Raw genomic sequence first — 20,617 nt, forward strand, 5'->3', positions numbered from 1 at the left:
CGTCACAGGTATCCTCATTATCCTCATTAGTGCAGCAACACTGTCGATGCTGGCAAAGCCCCCCGGGGTGTTTCTAAAAATAGGAGGCTCCCTGCAAGTCCCCTGTCCCTGCGGGGACACTCAGGATGCTGGGCTGGGGCTCCCCACCCCCGCCGGGATCCAACACACCTCCCTGCAGGAAAGTGCTCCCTTTTGTGCTCTCATTTCACCTCTTTAAACACACAGATAATGCTGGAGAGAAGGTGACAGAGATTGTGACAGATCAGTTGATGGCCATGGAGAAAATCCAGATTTAAGGCTCCTGCAGTGACACTACACGCCCTGAGCACATACAGCAAGAGATGGGCTTTCCCCGCTCCAAAAAAACCAAAGCAAGTTTTGCCTCAAATATTAACAGCACCTGGATCACACCCAAAACCTTTACACAGGTGAGACACCGACTGCTCACCACCCACCCACCCTAAAAAGCATGGCCCCTGATTTTGGGATCTCCAGGAGCTTTATCCCAGGGTCCTTCATGCACAGGCAGATTCGGGGTGTGTTTCTGTGAGGGGCAGAGTTAAGGTGGCGAGAGGAGCCCTGAGCAGGAACCCCCTGACCCACATTTTGGGAAAGCTCTGCCTCAATGCTGCAATCGACACCGATTTTTGCACGGTGAAGCAAACCCTGCAGCTGCAACAGAGAGAGAGGGCAGGACCGAAGCTCACGGATGGTGACAGCAGGCAGGGCAGCCACCAAGAGCTGCCTCCCATGTTTTCACACCCACTCCAGGGCAGCAGAGCCAGGACAGGCACAGCAAACGCTCCCTTTTGCATCGACTCTTATTCCACACAGAGGCTTCCTCTCCCTCCCAAACCCCTCCTTTCGTTTTGGTGCCCTGGATTTGGCAAGCGCCACAGTCTGCCTCGAGACACGGCACTTGAGAGAGGAAACGGTCACATCTGGAGGCGGTGCCAGCTCCTGGCATCGTCAACTTTGCCACAAGTTCGCCACCCCCGGATGGTGCCGGGGTGGGGTCACAGCACCTCGCTGCCCCTCACACACCCAGCGCGGCCCCGGGCCGGCAGCTCCCCTCGCCCTCCGCTACTTACATCGTCATCCTGCACGCTCAGGGGGATATCCAACATGCACATCTGCACAGGCTGCACCAGAGCCTTCTGCACGTTGAACAAAGGTTTTGCCTCCATCTTCCCGGGGATGGAGGGGCTGCTCATCCTCCTCCTCCTCCTCTCTCTCTCTCTCTCTCTCCTCCGCCGCTCCTCTCCCAGGAGCAGCTCCAGCCCAGGCGGCGAAACCGATCGGAGATCTCTCTCCGCGTCCAATTCTGTCAGCGCATCTCGCCAACAGCTGCTGCTCCTGCCGCTCCTACGAGGTCTTGTTTCCTCCCTCGCGAATCAAAGAGCCGCGAGGAGCTGCACCGGGAGGCTGAGCGTGCGCGGGTGTGAGCAGCGTGTGCGTGCGTGTTGTGTGTGTGAGCAGCCGCCGCCGCTCCCCGGGCTGGGGAAGCGGCCCTTGGCCAGCCTGCCCCGGCTCCCCTGCCTGCCCCCAGCTTCTCCTTTTCTCTCCGGGTAACCTCCGGCTGCTGCTCGGCCCCGCCGGGAGCTCCCCAGCCTCATCGACATGCGTGGCACTCGCCGAGCCCGCGCATTGTCTTGGAGACGCACAACAGGTCCTGCCTGCTGTTGGTTTCTGATTAGGATCAAACCGCGTCTGCAGCACTTACAGCGTTTCCCTCTGGCTGTTGTGACAGGCAAACAGGCAGAGCTGGAAGGATGAGAGGGTGTGAAACAGAGAGAGCATGAGTGGTCCGAGCTGGAGCCTCCCCCTTTTCTTCCAGTCTCTTCTCCCATCCCTGTTTTCCATTGTCAGAGGCAGTTTCAGCTCAACCTTCCTGTACTCCAAGGACCACAGTGGGGCTTAAATAATTCACATGCACAGAGTGCTCGGGAGCCTTATGGCACTGAGAATGCAGCATGGCACCGAGAGACCTTCAGTGCTGGTGATCACTTCGTTTGTAGGACAATCGTGCTGGGAAAGTTCTGCCCAGGTGAGCATTCCCAGCCGCCTTTCCCACCAGAGAACCTGTGAATCCAAACTGCAGCCTTGCTAAAGGAAGAGTGGCACAAAATCGGGTGGTTTGCTGTGAGAAGCACCCTCCTATAGAATTTTCACCAACAGTAGCAGTGGGGGGGGGGGGGGGTAGTCTCAACATGGAGCAACTCAGTGTTATCACCTGCAGACACAGATCACACGGATGTTTGAGCCATCACCTCGCCCTCAGCAGCTGCAGAGCCCAGCTCAGGGTGTCTCATCTCAGGGAGGGCAGCAGGAGAGAAGCAGTTCGGAGGGTTCATCCATTCACACCCAACCAGGAGAGACACTGGGGCTAGCTACGTACCCAACACAGGGACCAGGGTGAAAATCCCCTCTGCCCTCAAGCCAACAGGAGTTTCTGTCCTTACAGCTGCCCTTCTTGCTGGGCCCAGCAGGGATGACATAAACAGGACGAACAGACCCTACTCCAGGCATTTTGGGTGGGTTTGTGGGTCGCACTTTGAAGAGACTCTTGCAGGGCAAAGGTTGGGACTGTGCATCTTTTCCCGGCTTTCCCAAACGCGGCCGCTGCCCGAGGCCACGAAGGCGGCTCGCAGCACGCCCGGGTGTCGGAGCAGAGCCGAGGAGCCCCGCTGAGCCAGGCATTCCTGCGGCGTTAGGTAAGCCGGGCTTGGCCAGCCCCGCTCAGCGCCGAGCCAGAGCCGGGCTGACTCATCCGCGCAGGAGCCAGAGCCAAGAGCCGGCCTTAGAGGGGTCTCACACACACACGGACCCTCCGTGCCACTCGCAGTCGGGGCTGGGTCCCTCCCCAGCAGGCCGGGGCAGGGTGTGGGGCTACAGCGGGGTCTGGCCCATCATTCCTGGGGGAAATGCAAGGATGAGAAAAGCAGCCCTCACATGCTGCAGGAATGGGAGCTAATGGGCAAGCCTGGAACAAGACCAAATAGGGATAAACCCACCATAAATTAAGTTTTAACTGGAAATTAGGCAGCTTTTTCATCCACCAGATGGCTGAGATGAGCAGCAGCGAGGACAAGAAGGCAGCGCTGCAGCAGCCCCGGGGATGGATTTGCAGGGGAGATCACAGCTGGACAATCCAAAATTTCCAGGGCCATGCCCCAGCTGCTGACTGACAGAATTTTGGCAACTCTTTCCATGGCAGAGAGGCAGTGCCACAGCCCTGGAAACTCCTTGGCCCAGGCAGTCTCTGTTCTACTCCTTCATGATTCCTTGGTGACTCAAGACAAAGTGCATTCCCATGGAGGACTGCCCCACATTCCAGCAGCACCAAACCCTGCCCTCAGCACAGGCAGTGCCCACAGCTCTGCTTCCAGGAAAGGTGATTCAAACCTCGGCTTCAGCCCCAGCTCAGGTTACTCACCTGCCTGCAACAATTGGTCAGCAGAGCTCGGCTTTCCAACAACAACTTTCCAGTAGCGAGCTGGGCTTGGTCAGCTGAGATTGCAGCTTCCAAACATCCCGAGAAGGACACTGATTTCACACTCAAGTTCCAGAGTCTCCAAGGGCTACCATCCCCAGGAACTCATCATCCTGTTCAGCAGCTGCTCTGTACCATGGGGATGGGAACCTCTGCAGAGGTGCTGTGGAGGTGGAGGAGTCCCATCACCTGCTGGTTCCCTGCTTTCTGGGGCTCCCCTGGATTTCAAGAGCTAGGGATAGACTCAGGTGGTCACACACCTCTGCCAGGGGCTCAGTCTGCTCTGCTGATCCCCTGCCACCTCCCACCCAGCAGCCATAAAGATGCCGAAAGTGACAATCCCTCTGGAAAAGACACAAACCACACAGGCAGGCTGCAAAGGAAAGCAAAGCTCCAAGTTTAGAGTCCCAGGAGGGACACCAGGCAAAGCAGCAGAAGCAGAAGCTGGGCAAAAGGAGAGATGCTGCAGAGAACCATCTCAAGCCAACAGGAACAGGACACGGTGGATCGACGGGACATGGGAGCTGCTGTGCATGGAATGCTTTGGTCACAGGTAACCAGCCAGAAGTTGAGGGCATTGACGCAGCCCCAGAGATGGTGTGGGGCCTTCCCCTCCTCTGCTGGGGCCAGCTCAGGCATGTCCACCCACCAGTGTCCCCAGCCACCAGGGAACAGGACTGTCCCTCAGCAGGAACCGGCAGGGTGGCTTTGAACCCTTTCCCGCTGGGAGATTTACACGAAGAAAAGAACCCCCACCATCCAACCAGCCCAGACAGGATGATCCTACGCAGATGTTTAAATGACAGCTTCATCCTCCTGCTCCTCCAGTCTGGCTGACGTGAGTGGAAACCGTGCCACGATCCCAGATCTGCCGGCGGCAGCAGCCGAGCCCCGAAACCATCCCCATGCACGGAAAACAGAGGAGCCACTGGCACAGGACTGAGGTGCTGCTGCAGCCCCACAGCAGCGTGGGCCAACCCTGCCAGGGTGCAGGAGAAATCTCCTCCTCCTGGTGTTGCCTCTGGAGGACAGGGAAGCCCCAGCACGGGCGCTGATGTTTCCCCGTCTCATTTCGCACTGGAGCTTTATTGTGGCGGCTCCAGCTGAGCAGATAAAGCCCATCATGAGACCTCAGTGCTTAGCAACCATTACTGGGAAAATACTGTTTTCCAGTAAGAGTCTTGGCAGGAACAGAGCAACTGCAGGGCAAATTCATTGCAATTCCTATGCTGGGTGCATCCTGCTTCCAACTGCTCCGCTGCTGCCCCAGGGAGAGGCCAGCTCCTGAGTTGGGAAGTGCATCCGTGGCCTTAAGGTCCAAACAGCCTCTGTCACCTTCCAAAAACAGCATTTTGAGCACCCCACGACTGACCCTCTGCACAGTTAAATGCAGATTTCAGGGACAAACTCATGCACAGGTGGATCTCAGCACCCAGCACTGCTGCAATGGTGTGGACATTTGGGAAGCTCCAAAAAACCAGTGACCAACCTCCCCCGTGACGCTGGGCATTCCTGACACCCAGTGACTCACAAAGGCACACCTAAGGAACACTGACTCCAATGCTTGATGTCAAGCATCAAAGCCCTCCACAAAATGAAAGAAATTCCCCGGGAATGACAATGGCGAGTTTGTTTTTCAAAGGAAATTGCAACTCCATGCCCAAACATCACAGCATCCTGCACCAGAGTGCGGCACTTGAGGGAAATTACACAAAACCTGCAGGTTTGTTTTCATTGTGTGAGGCTGATAGAAAGGCAAAGGGGAAAGAAAGCAGCATGACGAGTAAATGGCAAATGGAAAATCCCAACAGCTCTTCCCCTTTGACACTTCTCAGTAATAGAAAGAGGAAACCTGGTTTCAAAACCACAGAAATCCCAAACGAAGGGGCGTTTCTTTGGAGAAATGTGGTGTTTACAGAAAACCTGAGGGTAGATTTAGAGAGGCAGACATAGAGATGGAGCCTGGTGGGACTTCTAAGACACCATGAGCAGGTAGGATACCTATTTCCCAGTGAAAATCAAAATCACCTTGACATCTAAGAGAGATTTCAAACGGGATACACAGAAGCACCCACAACCTGTCTTGTTCCAAACTAGTTGTGGGAATGAATTCCATTGATTTCAATCTGCACCCTTGTTTTCAGGCATTTATTTGGAGAAGCCACCGTCGTTTCCTCAAAGTCCCTCCTGAGAGAAGGCACAGCCTGTGCTGCACCTCACGCCTCTGGAAAGCCCCGTCTGGCATTCAGCATCCTGAACAAATTCCCATGCTCCCCAGAATAGATGCCTATGCAAAATTAATTCCCAATCAAGCCCGTGCAAAGCATGAGACGGCCTTTTAATAGGTGCAGAGCAGCAATTACCAGTGTGGAGTGAAAGCCAACAAGCATTAAAGAAGGGTTGGGGGGAAAACCAATTAGTTTCCTTGGGATTCCTCCACACACTTGCCACTTGAGGGATTTCCATTTTCACGCTCCCCTGGGGGCTGAGCGCACCCCGGGAGCCGGCGTGTCCCCGTGGGGAGGGGGACGAACCCCACGGCCTCCCCTGCCGCGGTCCCCGGGATGCAGCTGTGCCGGCCCGGTCTCCATGGAGACTGTCACCGCAGCAACGGGGACCTGCCGTGCTCCTGGGGCTGGGGAGGATGCACAGGGGGCCGGGAGCGCCGCTCCCAGCCGGGAAAGGGAACATCGGCTACCCAAACGCCTCATTTCTGCTTCCCTGCACCGGCAGGGGGAAAGGGATCCCGCAGCCTCGGCCCCTGCCGGCGGTGAGTCCCAGGGGAGCTGGGAATACCGAGCTGGCACGGTGGGAACGGTATGGGGAGGGAGCCGTGCTCGGGGCTGTCATGGCAACAGCTGATGGAGTCTCCACAGCCTCCCTTCCTGCGGAGGTGGGGACAGAGCTCAGGACGGGAACAGCCCTGCAGCAGCCCCCGGGTGGGCAGAGCTGCTCTGGGAGGGGATTCCTGCCCTTCCACCGCGACACAGCCGTTCCAGGAGCGCTCACACGCGGGGTGGGGGAGGACCCCGCGTCCCTGGGCACATCTCCACTCCCTCCTGCCCCCTTTCCACCCCACCGCGGGAGGGAAGGAGGAGAGCACCACACAGCTCCTCGCAGTCCGTGGCTGCTCCCTCCACCCCTCCTTGGATCACCCCGAAATGGTTTCCCAGCAGATTAAAGCCTTTCAATGACACGTCCGTGGTGTCCCCACCCCACCGGCAGCACACGGGGGAGACTCGGGCGTGGCTCTCCTGTGGGAAATCCCTGGCACAGGGCCCACGCCCCTTTGGTGCCTGCATTGCTGGGCTTGTTCTCCTGCACGGCTGCCCCACTTCCCAGGCTGGGCACACACGGCAGCCTTTGGAGCTGGCACTGCGGGACCATGCCACAAACTGCCACATGCTCACCGCTGTCCCCTGCAGCTCCAAACCTAAAGAAAGTCCTCATCGCTTCCCCAAACACCTGCACGGGCAGACTGGGGACAGGAACAAGCTCCCAAACATCAGGACATCCTGTCCCCTGTAGGGCCAGCTCTGGACACTGACCCTGCAGGGCACAGCACAGGTCACAGCAAGGCTCAGCCGTGCCCACACCAGCCCTGCAGCAGCACCAGGTGCTTCCCACTGCAAATACCTTCACTGGAGGAGAGAAAGCTGCCAGGGGGAATGTAGAGCTGAGGGTATTAGCAAGCCATGGCAACCCCCACCATCACCAATCACGATTTTTCCGCAGGGATTTATTCCAGCTGCCAGCAGGCCAGAGCAGCAGCTGTGTGTGGCAGCACCAGGCTGGCAGCAGGGCCAGGGCATCTCTCTGGGCACACATCTGCAGGCAGCCAGAGCTGGTGCCCGGCACAGCACAGCCTGGAGCGTTCCCCAGAAATCGGGCATCCACTAATTCACCCACTTGGCCGAGCCCCCAGCGCCGGGCAGGGCTGTTCCCTTCAGCACATTTCCCAGGGCTTAGCTGGAGCTTAAACAAACCCAAAGGAGGAGGTTCCCGTCTCCCCAGCCCTGGCGCTCGCTCTCATCGTGCTGTTTAACACAGCCCCAGCTCCTCACCCGTGCTTTAACCCACATTCCCCGTGGCCAGGAGGTTATCTGCACATCCACACCGCTGCTCCCTGGCAGACAGCAAACCCCGGGCTCCTGAGATAAGAGACACAGCTCTGGCAGCCTGCAGCCTGCCAGCCCCACACCCTGAGCCAAAGGCTCTCCCTGTCCTCCCTCTTCACGCCTGTTCTGCAGCCTCCAGGGATTAAAGAAGTCTCCACCACGTGCAGTCCCCTCTCTAACAGCCAAGGGGATAGGAAACACTTTTTGCTCAGGCAGATTCCTGAAGCACGTTGACTTTTTCTGGAAGTTTCCCTCAGCGCTCCTGCTCAGCTGCTCCCCAGCCTCTCACTCTGACAGAGAAGGGTTCCAGTGGCTTTCTTGGCTGCCAGGGGAGCCCTGTGCAGAGCTCTCCTGGGGCCCTGGGGCAGACAGGGAGAGGCATTCCAGCCTGGAATCCCCTGCAGGAGGGCAGGGAAAAGGCATTCCAGCCTGGAATCCCCTGAGGGAGGGCAGGGAGAGGCATTCCAGCCTGGAATCCCCTGCAGGAGGGCAGGGAAAGGCATCCCAGCCTGGAATCCCCTGAGGGAGGGCAGGGAGAGGCATTCCAGCCTGGAATCCCCTGCAGGAGGGCAGGGAGAGGCATTCCAGCCTGGAATCCCCTGCAGGAGGGCAGGGAAAGGCATCCCAGCCTGGAATCCCCTGAGGGAGGGCAGGGAGAGGCATTCCAGCCTGGAATTCCCTGCAGGAGGGCAGGGAAAGGCATCCCAGCCTGGAATCCCCTGAGGGAGGGCAGGGAGAGGCATTCCAGCCTGGAATCCCCTGCAGGAGGGCAGGGAGAGGCATTCCAGCCTGGAATCCCCTGCAGGAGGGCAGGGACTAGGCAGGGGGGACTGAGCACACCCCGAGGCTCTCAGCTCTGGAGAAGACAGTCCAAAGAGCACAGAAACCCTTCCCTGACCTCCTGGGGGCTGTGGGCAGAGCTGGGCTGTTCCAGGCCTGGCCCCTGTGCAGTGCAGACGTGCAGCCCACCAGGGAGGGTGCTGCATGTTGGGGACAGCAGTTGTGAGCAGCCTTTGCCTTACAGGAATTCACGAGCCCATCCTACCAACCTGCTGTCTCCAGAAGTTTGGTGACAGCAGAGAGGAGGGCAAAGCCCCCCAGGCATTGCAGAGCAGCACCTGCTCTCAGCTCTCAGGCCAAGGCATCGCTTTTGACTGCAGAAAGGGAAAATTCTTGGGTTCCGTGCACCAGCCCAGCAGCAGACACAGGAGCTGGGGAACATGCAGCACTTTGGGATCAGCACCACGGGCTGCAGCAGTGCCCTGACTGCCTGTGGGACGCCAGGCCCTGCTCCAGCTGGTGAGACACACGGCCCACACGAGTTGGTTGAGAGCAGCCTCTGCATTTCAGAGAATGACAGACTGCCCCAGACTGGAATTGACCTAGGAGGATCATCAAATCAAACTCCTGGTCCTGCACAGACACCCCAACAACCCCACCCTGTGCACCTCTGACAGTGGTGTCCAAACACTCCTGGAGCTCTGGCAGCCACGGGGCCGTGCCCAGCACCCTCTGGGGGAAGAACCTTTTCCTAATTCCAACCTAACCCTCCCGTGACACAGCTCCAGCCATTCCCTCGGGTGCTGTCACTGCTCACCGGAGCAGAGAGGTCAGAGCTGCCCCTGGACTGTCCCTCATGGGGAAAGTGCAGACCTCAAAGTCTCCTCCCATCCCCTTTTCTCCAGCCAAGAAGCTGAGTGACCTCAGCCACTCCTCTTGTGGCCCCACTAGACCCTTCACCCTTTTCTCTGGACACTTTCCAATAGCCTTACATCCTTTTTCTCCTTATTTCCAGGAGGCCCCAGCAGCGTGGGGAGCACCAGGGCGGGGGCAGCACGTCCCCCCTTGAGCAGCACTGCAGCCCTGGCCACACACCCGTGCTGTGGCTGTGCTGGAAATCGGATGAGGCTCATTCCCAGGGGCCCACCATTGATTTCCGTTGCCTGACGACAGGAAAGCTTTATAATCCTATTAACTAAACACCCTTTCAAGCAGCACTGGGGAGAGTGCAAAGGGGACCTGTACAAGCAGTCACAGCCTCCCTGTGCAGCACCCAGCCCCAATAAATGCTGGGCAAATGCCCCAAAAGCAGGGCTGTGACACCCACAGTGGCCAGGGAGGGGTCAGTGGTGGCCAGCACAGGGAAAATTCGGATCCCACCACGAAACACAGGCTCTGGCTGCAGGTCACTGAGCCAGGAGACTTTGCACAGGGACGTGGTGCCCACACAGGGAAATTCGCAGCAGCAGGCCCCTGAAATCCTGACAAATATCGCTGCACCTGGTCCTGCTTAGGGGTGTTTGACAGCAAAAGATACACAGCTCGGCCCAAAATATATAAACGTTCCGTGGGAGAATGGGAATCTCCTTGCTGCTTTCTAAGGAGAGAGGATACATTTCATCGTATTTGTAAAACGTTTCAAGAGTGCAGCCCTCCCCTCCGGTCAGCATCGACAGCCAGAGTGGGGGGAAAAGCCATAAATCGAGCACACAGGGGATGTAAAATCCCAATTTCCGAGGCAGTCCGGGTACCCAGAGCCATGCTGCATTTCCATGAGAGCGGGAAAAGCCCCCAGGCCCCGCTGAGCTTCAGGAAAACGCTGCTGAGGATCAGGGTCTGCGGCACCGCGCAGGGCAGGGATGGGCTGTGGCTGGTGCCTCGTCCGGCTGAAATCCCTGCGGGATCCCTCCGAGCGGCAGGTGGGGATGCCCGCAGCATGAGGAGGAGGCCGTGCGCTGCGGCAGCAGGGACACCGTGCGCCTTTCCAGCAGCAGAAACGCACCTTCCCCTGGCTGTGGCAGCGCTTATCAGCCATCTCCCCTTCCTCTGCCTTTAGTTACTCACACAGCGCCGCAGAGCACCGGGGCTGCTCTTTTCCCGGGCGGGTTATGGGTGCAGAGGCACAGGATGGGCTCCGTGTCAGGGGACGTGGTGCCACAGCACCACCCGCAGTGCCACACACGCAGGGACAGCACAGGAGGCTGGGTACGGTCTCCTGAACAACCCCTCCCTCCTTCTGGGTTTATCCCAGCGGGGCAAAATCATCTGGAGAAGGAGAGTGTCCAATCCAGCACTGGGCACAGGCTCTGCCTCCCAAACCCCCACCAAGGCACGGGGCTGGCCCCAGCCTCGTTATTCTGGTGGCACCGAGGACAGCACAGCCACCAGAAGAGCCTTCCTGTCACCATGGAAATGCTGAACGGGAGAGCTTGAAGCCTGCTGGGACTTTCAACCTCTGCCAAGAAAAACAGGGCCCTTCAAACATCCACAAGCCCTCGTTTGTACGAGGGGATGACTTGTGCTCCATTTGGCCTGCTGGTCATGGGGCAGAACATGAGGGACTTCTCCCAGGGCAAAAACCTCATGGGCTGAGATAAGAACAGATAATTATTGAGGTATAGTAATGATGATGATGATGATGATGATGATGATGATGATGATGATGATGATAAGGAAAGGACACACAGCCCTGCTCCTCCAGCCTCAACACAGGCAAAGTTCAACCCCATCCCTCAGCTGCTCCTGCCCTGGGCCAGCTGCCCTCTCCCATAGACATTCACAGCTGGGGCAGCAGCACCTTTCTGAGCCTGCATAGCAAACGCTTTTGCACATCTCGACCACAATCACCACCCTGGGGAGCCTCCTCCATCCCCTCCCAGCAGACTCCACCAATGGCTCTGCCCCTGGGGCTGCCCAAGCTCCTTGGAGAGGGGTTGAGAGCAGCCAAGGTTCCTTGTAATTCAGGACCATGGTTGTGTCCCTGTTCTGTAATTCAGGACCATGGTTGTGCTCCTGTTCTCTGTAATTCAGGGCCATGGTTGTGTTCCTGTTCTCTAATTCAGGACCGTGGCTGTGTTCTGTTCCCTGTAATTCAGAACGTGCAGCAGTCCCCACGACCAGGGTGTTCCTGCCTGCCCTGGACTTGGCCACGCTGCCCCGGCTGCCCGTGGTTGTTATTCAGGTCCCCGGGGAGGTGAAGAGCTGCGGGACACTGCCGAGAGGGACAGGCAGGAAACACTCGGTGGGAAATCCGCCGTGGGATGGAGCCAGCGGGGCCAAGGGAGCAGGGCAGGGCAGGGCGGCTGCTGGAGATTTCAAAGGGACCTCCTGGCTGCGCTCAGGGATGACCTCGACCTCCCTGTTCCGTGCCGAGGGCTCGCACGGAGCCGGCCGGGCTCCTTCAGCGCCTTGCAGGGTTTGTTTCCTGCCGCCAGCCCGTGTTTATGGCAGGGCAGTGGGAAACAGAGCGGGGCTGCACGGAACAGGAAAGATAAAAAGGGACAGCGGATGTGCCAGGAGCCAGACTCGGCTCGCAGGGAGTTCTCAGCCCACACGAGAGCAGGGCTCACACGGCCACATCCCGAACACCGGGCACAGCATCACCCCCAGGCTGTGCCAGCAACCTGCACATCCCCTCCAGGATGCCTGCAGTGCTTCTCCAGCGATCCTGGCCAGCCCACAGCGATGTCTGCACCACACCTCGCTCATCTTCTCTCCTCGTCCCTTTCTCCTCTAGACCCCGCAGGGAGGTGTGGGGCCTGGTCTGGGATGCCTTGACATCCCACATGTTCTGCCATCCCACAGCTCTGCCACCACATCTAAAGCTTCCGGTTTTCTCCAGATGTCACACAGGGCAGGACAGACCAAGGAAGGGTCTGTCCTTCAGGGTCCGTTCTCCATCCTCTCTGACCCATCAGGGCACCACTGCATCCCTTCCTCCTCCCCAGCCCCTTCACCCTGCTCCCCCTTTCTCCCATCTTCGGAACCTCTCTCCAGGCTGGGTGGTGAAGGACACTGAATTACGGCTACACCTCTTCCAGGGAGCATGTGAGGTTCACAGGGAGCCCTCAGGGCCACGGCAAACCCGGGAGCACCGAGGGGGCTGTAAACCCTTGCGGAGGATGAACTCCCGCTGCACTGCAGGGCCTCGGGGGAGCGGAAACTCTGCGATCCCGCAGCACGCCAGCACCGAGCCGCCTCTGACGTCAGCTGCTGTCTACAAACTTTGCCTTTGACCCGCGGCCAAGGCGTGCGGAGCGGGGGAACAGCGGCGCGGACAGCGAATGACCCGCGGGGACACCCGCGCCGCCCTGGGAGCCAAAAGGTCCCCAGGAAAACCCAGGCATTTAAAAAACGCGAATCCTCACGGAAAACAAACAGATGGGTGAATCCCCCCCGCCGCAGATCACGCGGGCTGGGCTCGGGCGATCCCGTCAGGAAAAGCTGTCAACATCTGGAGGCTCCTCCAGCAGCGCATCCCGCGGCAGCCGGCGCCGGGCGGGGCGGGATGGATTTCATTTGGGAGCACACAAACAGCTGGCGGCAGCTGTCACGGCCACCCCTGAACGCCAGGGCTGTGACGGCCCAGCCACAGCGCCCCGGGCACGTGGAAAAAAACCCGCTGCTGATGTGACAGCGGCGGCGCGGATGCGGCAGCCGGGGGAGCGGCACGGGCACCTCTCGCTGCCCGGCCCGGCTGATGGAAAGGTCACGCGTTCCTGCTGTTTACGGAGCGCTGGGGGACAGCTGCGGCAGGGCCTGGCTGCTGACAGCGGGGACAAGCACAAAGGGGAGCGGGGGGAACAGGGATTTCTTTTTATAGGAAGGACGCGGTGATGGACGCGGCCTCGCTGAGGTCTCACGGGGTTGGACCTGGCGTCTCCGAGGATGGAGCTGTATCATGTCGCTCAAGGCAAGCACGGCTCCTCCTGGGTGAGCAGTGCCCGAACACCGAGCTCTGCTTGTCCCAGCAGAGCCCAGTTTGGCGTGCTGGGCTTTCCCAGGGAGCCGGACGCTGGCCCTGTCCCCGCTCCCGTCACCGCTGACCCTTCCCAGCGCCGAGGAAGCGAACCCACGGCAATAACTCATAGAGAAAACAACAGTGCCATCTGCTGCACGGCCCCGCTGGGCTCGGGGCAGCCCTGGCCGGCCCACGCAGGGTCACACCGCCTGGCAGTCCCACCGGGCACAACACATCCCCAGGCAGCGCCGAGCCAGCAGCATCCTTGCAGTGGGAAGGCAGCCCCACAGCTGTCCCGAGGGCCAGCCACAGCTGGATGGCCTCTGGTTTGCACAGAAAGCACAGGACAGCAGGATGAGAGGCAGAGCAGAACGTCCTGGAGCCCAGCTAGTGACTGCAGAGTGTGAAGGACGTGGAGGAGGGAACAGGCTCACTTGGAAAAAGCAGGCAAAACCTCTCCTCTATGAACACCCTGGAGCTGAGACCCATCTTCCATCCTCTCCACAGGCAAGGGGAGGAGGGACACAGCCTCTGACACTCACCAAGACTTGGCGAGCTCCTTCACACCATCCTGAGCATCTCCTTTGGAGAGAAATCCCAGATCCTGGCACTAAACACCGTGCACTCCCCCCACCTGTGCTGGATCACCCCGATATCTCAGGGGAACTCCATGTGGTGGGGACACCTGGGAGGGCAGGGTCAGCCTGGGGGAGCTGACAGCAGCTCCTCTGCCCCTCCAGGCTCAGCACCCATGTGCAGTTGCCAGTTAAGGAGCCCTGCCCCACGAGTGGTGGCAGCTTGGTGGCAGGTGAAGCGGTTTCCCTGCACACACTGCCTGGGAAGCGTGCTGGCATCCTCGTCAGATGGGTTGCTATAGCAATGGGAAAGGTATCAGAAGCAAAATCCATCTTGATGGACAGTGCAGATTGCTTTGAAGATCACCACCTGAGATCAGAAGCCCTGATTGCCCTGATCAGGTCCAGCACTCAGGCACCACTTAGGGAATGACAGAGGGAAAACACTACGAGGAGATGAAAAACACAACCCCAAAGATGCCCAGAATAACCAAAGTCCTGAAAAGCCCCTCATTTCTTCACTTAAAGAGTCTTCTCTGAGCAAACTGGCTCAGAGACAACACACTGCACTGAGCTAGGGGATGTCAGATCCATCATTACAACATCCCAGAGATTTATTCTGGAGCCTGCAGCAGTCGCTGCATCCTCTGCTCACGTCTGATCAGCCCAGGCACACAGACTCAGGCGTGAGTGGGAGCTCCAGATGGAGTGGCTGAGCCACGCCGAGGAGGGACTTTGCATCTCTCCACCTGCTGCCTCCCAGCCCCTGCTGCCAGCTGGACCCTTGCTCACTGTCACTTGTTGCCAACTCGCCCCCCTGGCCCTGCAGAGCAGCACCAAGAGTTAACTCCGAGCCACTGGAGCCACTTCAGACGCTGGGAGCAGATGAAAGGAAAGACAAAACCAAAGGCAGCCCCAGCGTCCTGCCCCCAGCCAGCCCAACACTGCTCATCCACCATCTGCTCCCTTCTCCTGCCCAAACGGCCAGCAAGGGAGAGAGGGGATGAGTCTGCAGCCCTGGGAGCTTGGTTCAGGATGGAAGCCACCTTCTGACCCAGCTCAAGAGCAGGTTTCCATTTCAAAGGCTGAAATTCACCCTTGCCCGTGAACCTTTGCTTTCACATGTCAGGACACCTGGAACAACACACCTGCAGCACTTAGAGATGAAAAAAAAAATCTCCTTGTTTGCTCAGCTTATTTACTTTGCAACACTCAGTTTTACCAGTTGTTTGTGTGGGTCTTTCCCTTAGCAACCGGGGAGAGGAACATTTACAAGGCATGAAAAATGTAGCTGTACAGCCCTCAGAACCAGCAGGGTGCGGCTGTGGGTGCAGCTGGAAATTCTTCTAAAGTGGTAGCCACGAACAACGGGACCTCAATGAATTGCACCCCTTAAAAGGCAGAGTGGCTCATCCCCTTCTGCAGGCAGAACGAGGACTTTAAACCTCTGCTCTCCACCCACGCAGGATCCTGGGCTTGGAACAAATATCTCTATGTGCCTCAGTTTACCCATATAAAATATACCAATAAATAAATACATTCAATGGGGCAAGCCTAAAAAAGTGACAGGAAGATTAAAGTTGAAACCTTAATGCAAAACATTCCGTAGGATGCCACGTGCATTCTCCAACCACGGAGGCTGAGCTCTGGACATCTTTTTCTAGACAACCTCACACCTTTAATTTCCTGGATCTGCCAGCAAGATCAATCTTCCTCCTCCATAATTATGGAGAATTCTTGTTCTTGACCCTAGGCAGGGTCAGGACCCAAACTCCAGTATTTTGGTTGCCAATCCCCATTTCCAAAGGGACATGCCACCACCCAGCCCACACACTGGGCCTGCCTCCCACACGTGCCCCCAAGAGAGCTAATTCAGCTTTTGTTTATTGGGCTGGACCAAGGTGAACGAGGCCCAGACCAAACAGACCCACGGGGTGCAGGAGGCAGCTCCGGAATGCACATTTTCCAGCCCCAAAATGGATCCCAGCCCACTTCTCCAGCACAGCATCAGCCCTTCCCTTGATTCATTGCTGGTCTCCAAGGAGCCATTGCTGCCCACTTACCTTCCCAGCAGCCCCACAAGGGCCCCACAGCCCCCCCCCTTCGCAGGGATGGGATCAGGAGGGGAACATCAGAAGAGGAAGCCAAAAGTCAGGGGAGCATCAGGACCAAACCCAGGGTCACGTTCTGGTGCCACCCCCAAAATTTCATTCCTTTGCTCCATCCTCCCCTACCCCAAAAGCACCAGCGGGTTTGGGAGTGCAGAGCTTTAGCCCGTCTCAGCTCGATTTAGCTTTTTTGGCTAAATAAACACACCGGGCAGAGACAAGGGACCTGCTGATGCCACTTGTCCTGAGCGGTGCCCGGGGAGCTGGCCCTGGCTCGGCACGCAGCAGCGCCAGCCTGCCGGCAGCATCGCAGCACAGCGCCTGCTGCAGCATCGCAGCGCCTTCAGACCCCGTCCCAAACTGCGTCTCTTTCCTTCCCAATCCTTCAGCTCCTCTCCTCCCAGCCGCATCAACCATCACACAAACAGAAAGCAAAAAAAAAATTAAGAAAAAAAAAGGAATTGAAAACCAGACTTTCCCCCGCTGCCTCGGCAAAGCCGCTGTTTCCCCCCCGCTAAAGCCCCCGCTGCAGAGCAGGGGTCCGGGCTGCGGGCACGGACAGTGACCCCGGCCCCAGCAGGGAGCAAGGCACGGCCACCTGCAGCTGCAGAGCCCCGGCAAACCCCACCAGAGCCCCCGGCACCGCGCACCCATCAGTCACCCGCCGCGGACACGCGTGGGCCGCCCTGAGCCCCGTCTAACGAGGCTCCTGGAGGGGACCGAGCCCGGCAGCAGCGCACCGAGCCGGGGGAATCCGGGGGGGGGGGGGGAGACGACAAAGCCGGCCCGTGCCCCGCGCACTCACCTGGGTGTCGATCATCATCGTGCCCCGCTCATAGCCCCAGCGCCGCGCCGAGAGCCGCTGGCCCCGCTGCGGGTGCCGGGGCCGCACTCAGGGCCCCTCGGCGCTGCCCGGCGGCCGGGGCCGATGCTCCGTGCCGGCCATGGGCCCCCGCCGCCCCCGCCGAGCCGCCAGCGCCGAGCGCCGAGCGCGGCCGGGAGAGCGGAGCGCGGGGCGGGCCCGAGGCGGTGCCGCTACCGGGAGGGAGGGGGAGGCTCCCGGCTCCGCCCGGCCCCGTTCCCGGGAGGGTGGGAGCGCGTCTGCAGCGGGGGCAGCCCTGGGCACCTCTCCGCTGCCACCCGCCCCCGTGGGCGCACGCACCGCGGGCACCGCTCCAGGGCGATCCGGGGCACCCCTTCGCTTTTTGGGGGTGTTTTCCCCCCGGGAGTGGGTGACGGGAGTGGCAGGACCGTGGGAAGGCACCGTGCAGACCCCGCCGGGCAGCGGGAGCTGTGGGTGGGGAGCTTTCCGGCGGGGCGCTGGGTGCGGGTACAAACAGGAGGAGAGCTCGGGGCCGTGGCTGAGGGAGACCCCCGGGCTGTCCCCCTCCAGGAGGAAGGGCAGGGAGCCGGGGCTCCCACACGGACCCCCGGCCGCTCATCTCCGCTCCGCGAAACGGGGCGCGGGGGGACCCCCGGGCAGCGCTGCTGGAGCTGCGGGCGCACGGTCTGTGCGCTGGAGCGGGAGCCGGGGAGCCGGCGGGGTTGCCCTGGAAACAGAGCGGCTCCGGTCCCCATCGTTAGTCATCATGAGGCCGATGACACGAGCCATTAGCAGAAGAAGGAGCCGGGAGAAGGCTGCGGCAGCCCATGGCCGGGTGCTCCAGCCGCTGCAGTGCCGGCCCCGGGCACCAGCACCCCGCGCCGGCCACAACAGCCACCCCCCTTCATCCAGGGTCACAGGGAATGAGCGACAAGGCACAGCCCATCGCACCTGACCGTCCCGCTGCTCCGGGGCCACGGGCCAGCTGAACCAGCAGCTCTGGCTGGGGAGAGCAGCCAGGAAAGCAAAAGGTGCTGCCAGGGCTCGGGTTCTGGCACTGGATGCTGCTACATCTACTAGAGCAACATCATTCTAATTATAGTAACGATGTCAGCGCTCAACAGTGAGAAAAACACGCACTTCAAAAGGTCTAAAACTATGTGATTTGCTGCTGGCAAAACCCACTAAAAACTACACCAGAATGAAGCACTTTTAAAATGTAATTTGTACTCATCTGGCTCGCTTTAAATTGGCTAAAGGTTCAGGGGGGCAGGGGGATGAGGTGGGCATACAAACAGCAGAGATTTGTGGTTAAAACTGCCTTTCTACTCCGAAGGCTTTACACTAGTTTTACACGAAACAGCGACATTTGGTGGATCTATGTTTAAGCTAAATATAGCACAGGGAAAGTCACGTCAGTAGAGCAACACTCGTGGAGCAAGGAGGGAGCCTGGTGGGCAGGCAGACACTCAAATGTCACTCTTCAGATGTGTTTTTCTAGTGATGCTTCCCTAAATCCTTTGATTGTGTGGAGCAGAACTCCAGGGTTGGGGATTTACCGTGAGTAAAGTACGACTCAACCCACTCCTGTAACTCCTCCAGTTCCTGCTGTCCCCAGAATGGCCTGTCACTGTCACTCCACCTGGAGAGCAGCTGTTGCTGTGTGGGTGTCACCCCTGGGGTCCCACGGGGACTTGCTGGGGCAGGAGATGAAGCAGAGCAGGTGGGATTCAAGTGAGAAATTAATAACCTTGGTGCTAAGAGCTGCCCTTTGAGATTGGAGCAAACCCACACTGAGTGACCCAGCCTGGGCCCTGTGCAAACACAGAACAAGAGGCAGAGACAGTCCCTCCCTCAAAAAGCTGAACAGGTGAGACAAAAAGCAGGGGAGTGAACCCAGCAGCCCTGGCAGGGAGCTCCCAGCCTTCCAGCTCCTTTCCACCACCGTGCTGCTTCAGCTGCATGAAGCCAGCCAGATGCACGTGGCTTTTCCACAAGCTGGTTATGTGCAGGGAATGTGTGACTGATGTTCTTACCCCTCCTCATCCCCCTCCGCTCAAAGATCATCTCATTTCCGTGCCCCATAGCCACAGATCTCACCCACAGAAAGTTTGACTGAGCCAGTCCTTTTGTAACTGGTGCTGTGTGGAACAAAATGACACTTCTGGTCAAAACTGTCAGGGAACATCACCTATGGGAGGGTTATGGGAAATCCAAACAGGAGCGGAAAAGAATCCTAATCTGGTTAAGTGGAAATGATTCTTGTCTTATCAGTGGGGAGAATGAGAGGGGCACAGTCTAGCCCCACCTCAAGTCATTTTCAGTGCTGGCAGTTTCTGTTTCACACCACACAGAGAAATTTGCCCTTTGGGGGTGGATGCACTGGGCAAGACAGCAGCAGGGAGAAGGAAAGAAACAGCCTGTCAGATGGGTGCTTAAATTAGTGGGGCAATGAATGATGAGTCTGTTCCAGCCGAGCAGAAAGGGATGGAAGGAAAAAGGGGCCCTTGGGAAAGGCAACAAGCTGCTGATCTGAGGCTGGGTGAAGGGCTTGAGTGGGAAATACCTTGAGAGCACAACCACATCCCCGGGCAGTGGGGTTTATTTACATGTGGTGATTCAGTTTCCATGCAGCTCCCTGCACTTCTAAAGTCCAAATTCCTTTGGCACGAGAACACGAGAACACGTAAGACAACACTGTCCCCCGTGGTGAGTGGAGGAAGGCAAGAGTGACACCCTGCTGCCTTCCTGCCGTGTGCCTCAGTTTCCCCACTGTGCACTGGCCGTGGGTGGGGAAGGCACAGCAGAAAGCAGGTCCTGGTGAAGCTCCCACAGAGCACACAAGCCTCAGGCTGCACAATCCAAACTGGGAGAAGGAAAGCTCGCTGCCGCTGCTGCTGCTGCTGCTGGGGGAAGGGGATTAATCAGCAGGAGATGACAACAGAAGTCCAGCCTTTCATTAATTAGGAGAGGGCACGAGCTGATTCAGGGAGCATCTCCCACACAGCACTGTGGTTTGTTTTGGTTTTCTTTTTTTTCTCTGCAGATATTCTCCTGCTCCCTGGAGGCACCGGGAGATTGTAGGTACTGCTTCAAACCACAGCCCTGCGGAGCAGAACTGTGTCACACAACACAAGCCATTCCCCTGGGGAGAAGCTGCGGGCCTGCCAGGAAAATAAACATGTTTGGCACAGCACAAACCAGGCCATTATGGTGTCAATCAGAGGGCTGAGGATTCGGCCAAAAGGCAGCTCGGATGCAGAGCTCAGACCAAGCCCTTCACATTTTTCTTTCAAAACAGATACCCCAGAAACACAGACCACCCTCCATCACCCATCACCTGTGCTGCAGAACTTCCTCTCACTGAGGATTTATGAGTGTCTGCACTCAGGGGCTCTGCACTATGGAATTCAATAATTAACGTGGCAGAATGAAGCCCTATGGCTGCAAACCCGGAGCGATTTCCAGCAGAATTAAGGCCTAAGGGATATTGGCCATTGGCACAGCTGATCTATGGATTTGTGGCTGCTATGGAACTTCACGTTTTTCTTGGAATCTGAATACTTTTCTACGAGGTCTAGCCCAGCCCAGCCACGCACTGACACCAGGAGATAAAATTATCTGACTTGTCCTGTGCAGAGCAGACTGGATAGCTCCTTCTGGCTGGTAAAGAATCCATATGCATATATGTATAATTAGCATAATGAGAACCCAGTTTCAGTGTGGCCCTGAGGCACTAACTCTTTAACAAATAAGAAGC

The 20,617-nt window shown here is 58.2% G+C and overlaps 1 protein-coding gene across 2 annotated transcripts in view; it reads right to left on the minus strand.

The window, feature by feature from the left end:
• RALGDS (ral guanine nucleotide dissociation stimulator) overlaps positions 1–17,016 on the minus strand; it is a 57,092-nt gene extending 40,076 nt beyond the window's left edge. The window contains exon 1 of one of the 2 annotated variants that reach the window (XM_066200938.1): positions 16,840–17,016. In XM_066200938.1, the coding sequence (XP_066057035.1) occupies positions 16,840–16,857 (18 nt within the window). In that variant the 5' untranslated portion in view covers positions 16,858–17,016. Of the gene's footprint in view, positions 1–1,091; positions 1,368–16,839 lie in introns of those variants that run through there. The other variant, XM_066200936.1, reaches the window with a different exon arrangement.
• Between the last annotated feature and the right edge of the window lie 3,601 nt (positions 17,017–20,617).

This window comes from Chamaea fasciata, unplaced genomic scaffold (genome assembly GCF_029207755.1).
Source record: "Chamaea fasciata isolate MVZ Bird 193981 ecotype frontalis unplaced genomic scaffold, bChaFas1.0.hap1 SCAF_20, whole genome shotgun sequence".
Taxonomy (NCBI): domain Eukaryota; kingdom Metazoa; phylum Chordata; class Aves; order Passeriformes; family Sylviidae; genus Chamaea; species Chamaea fasciata.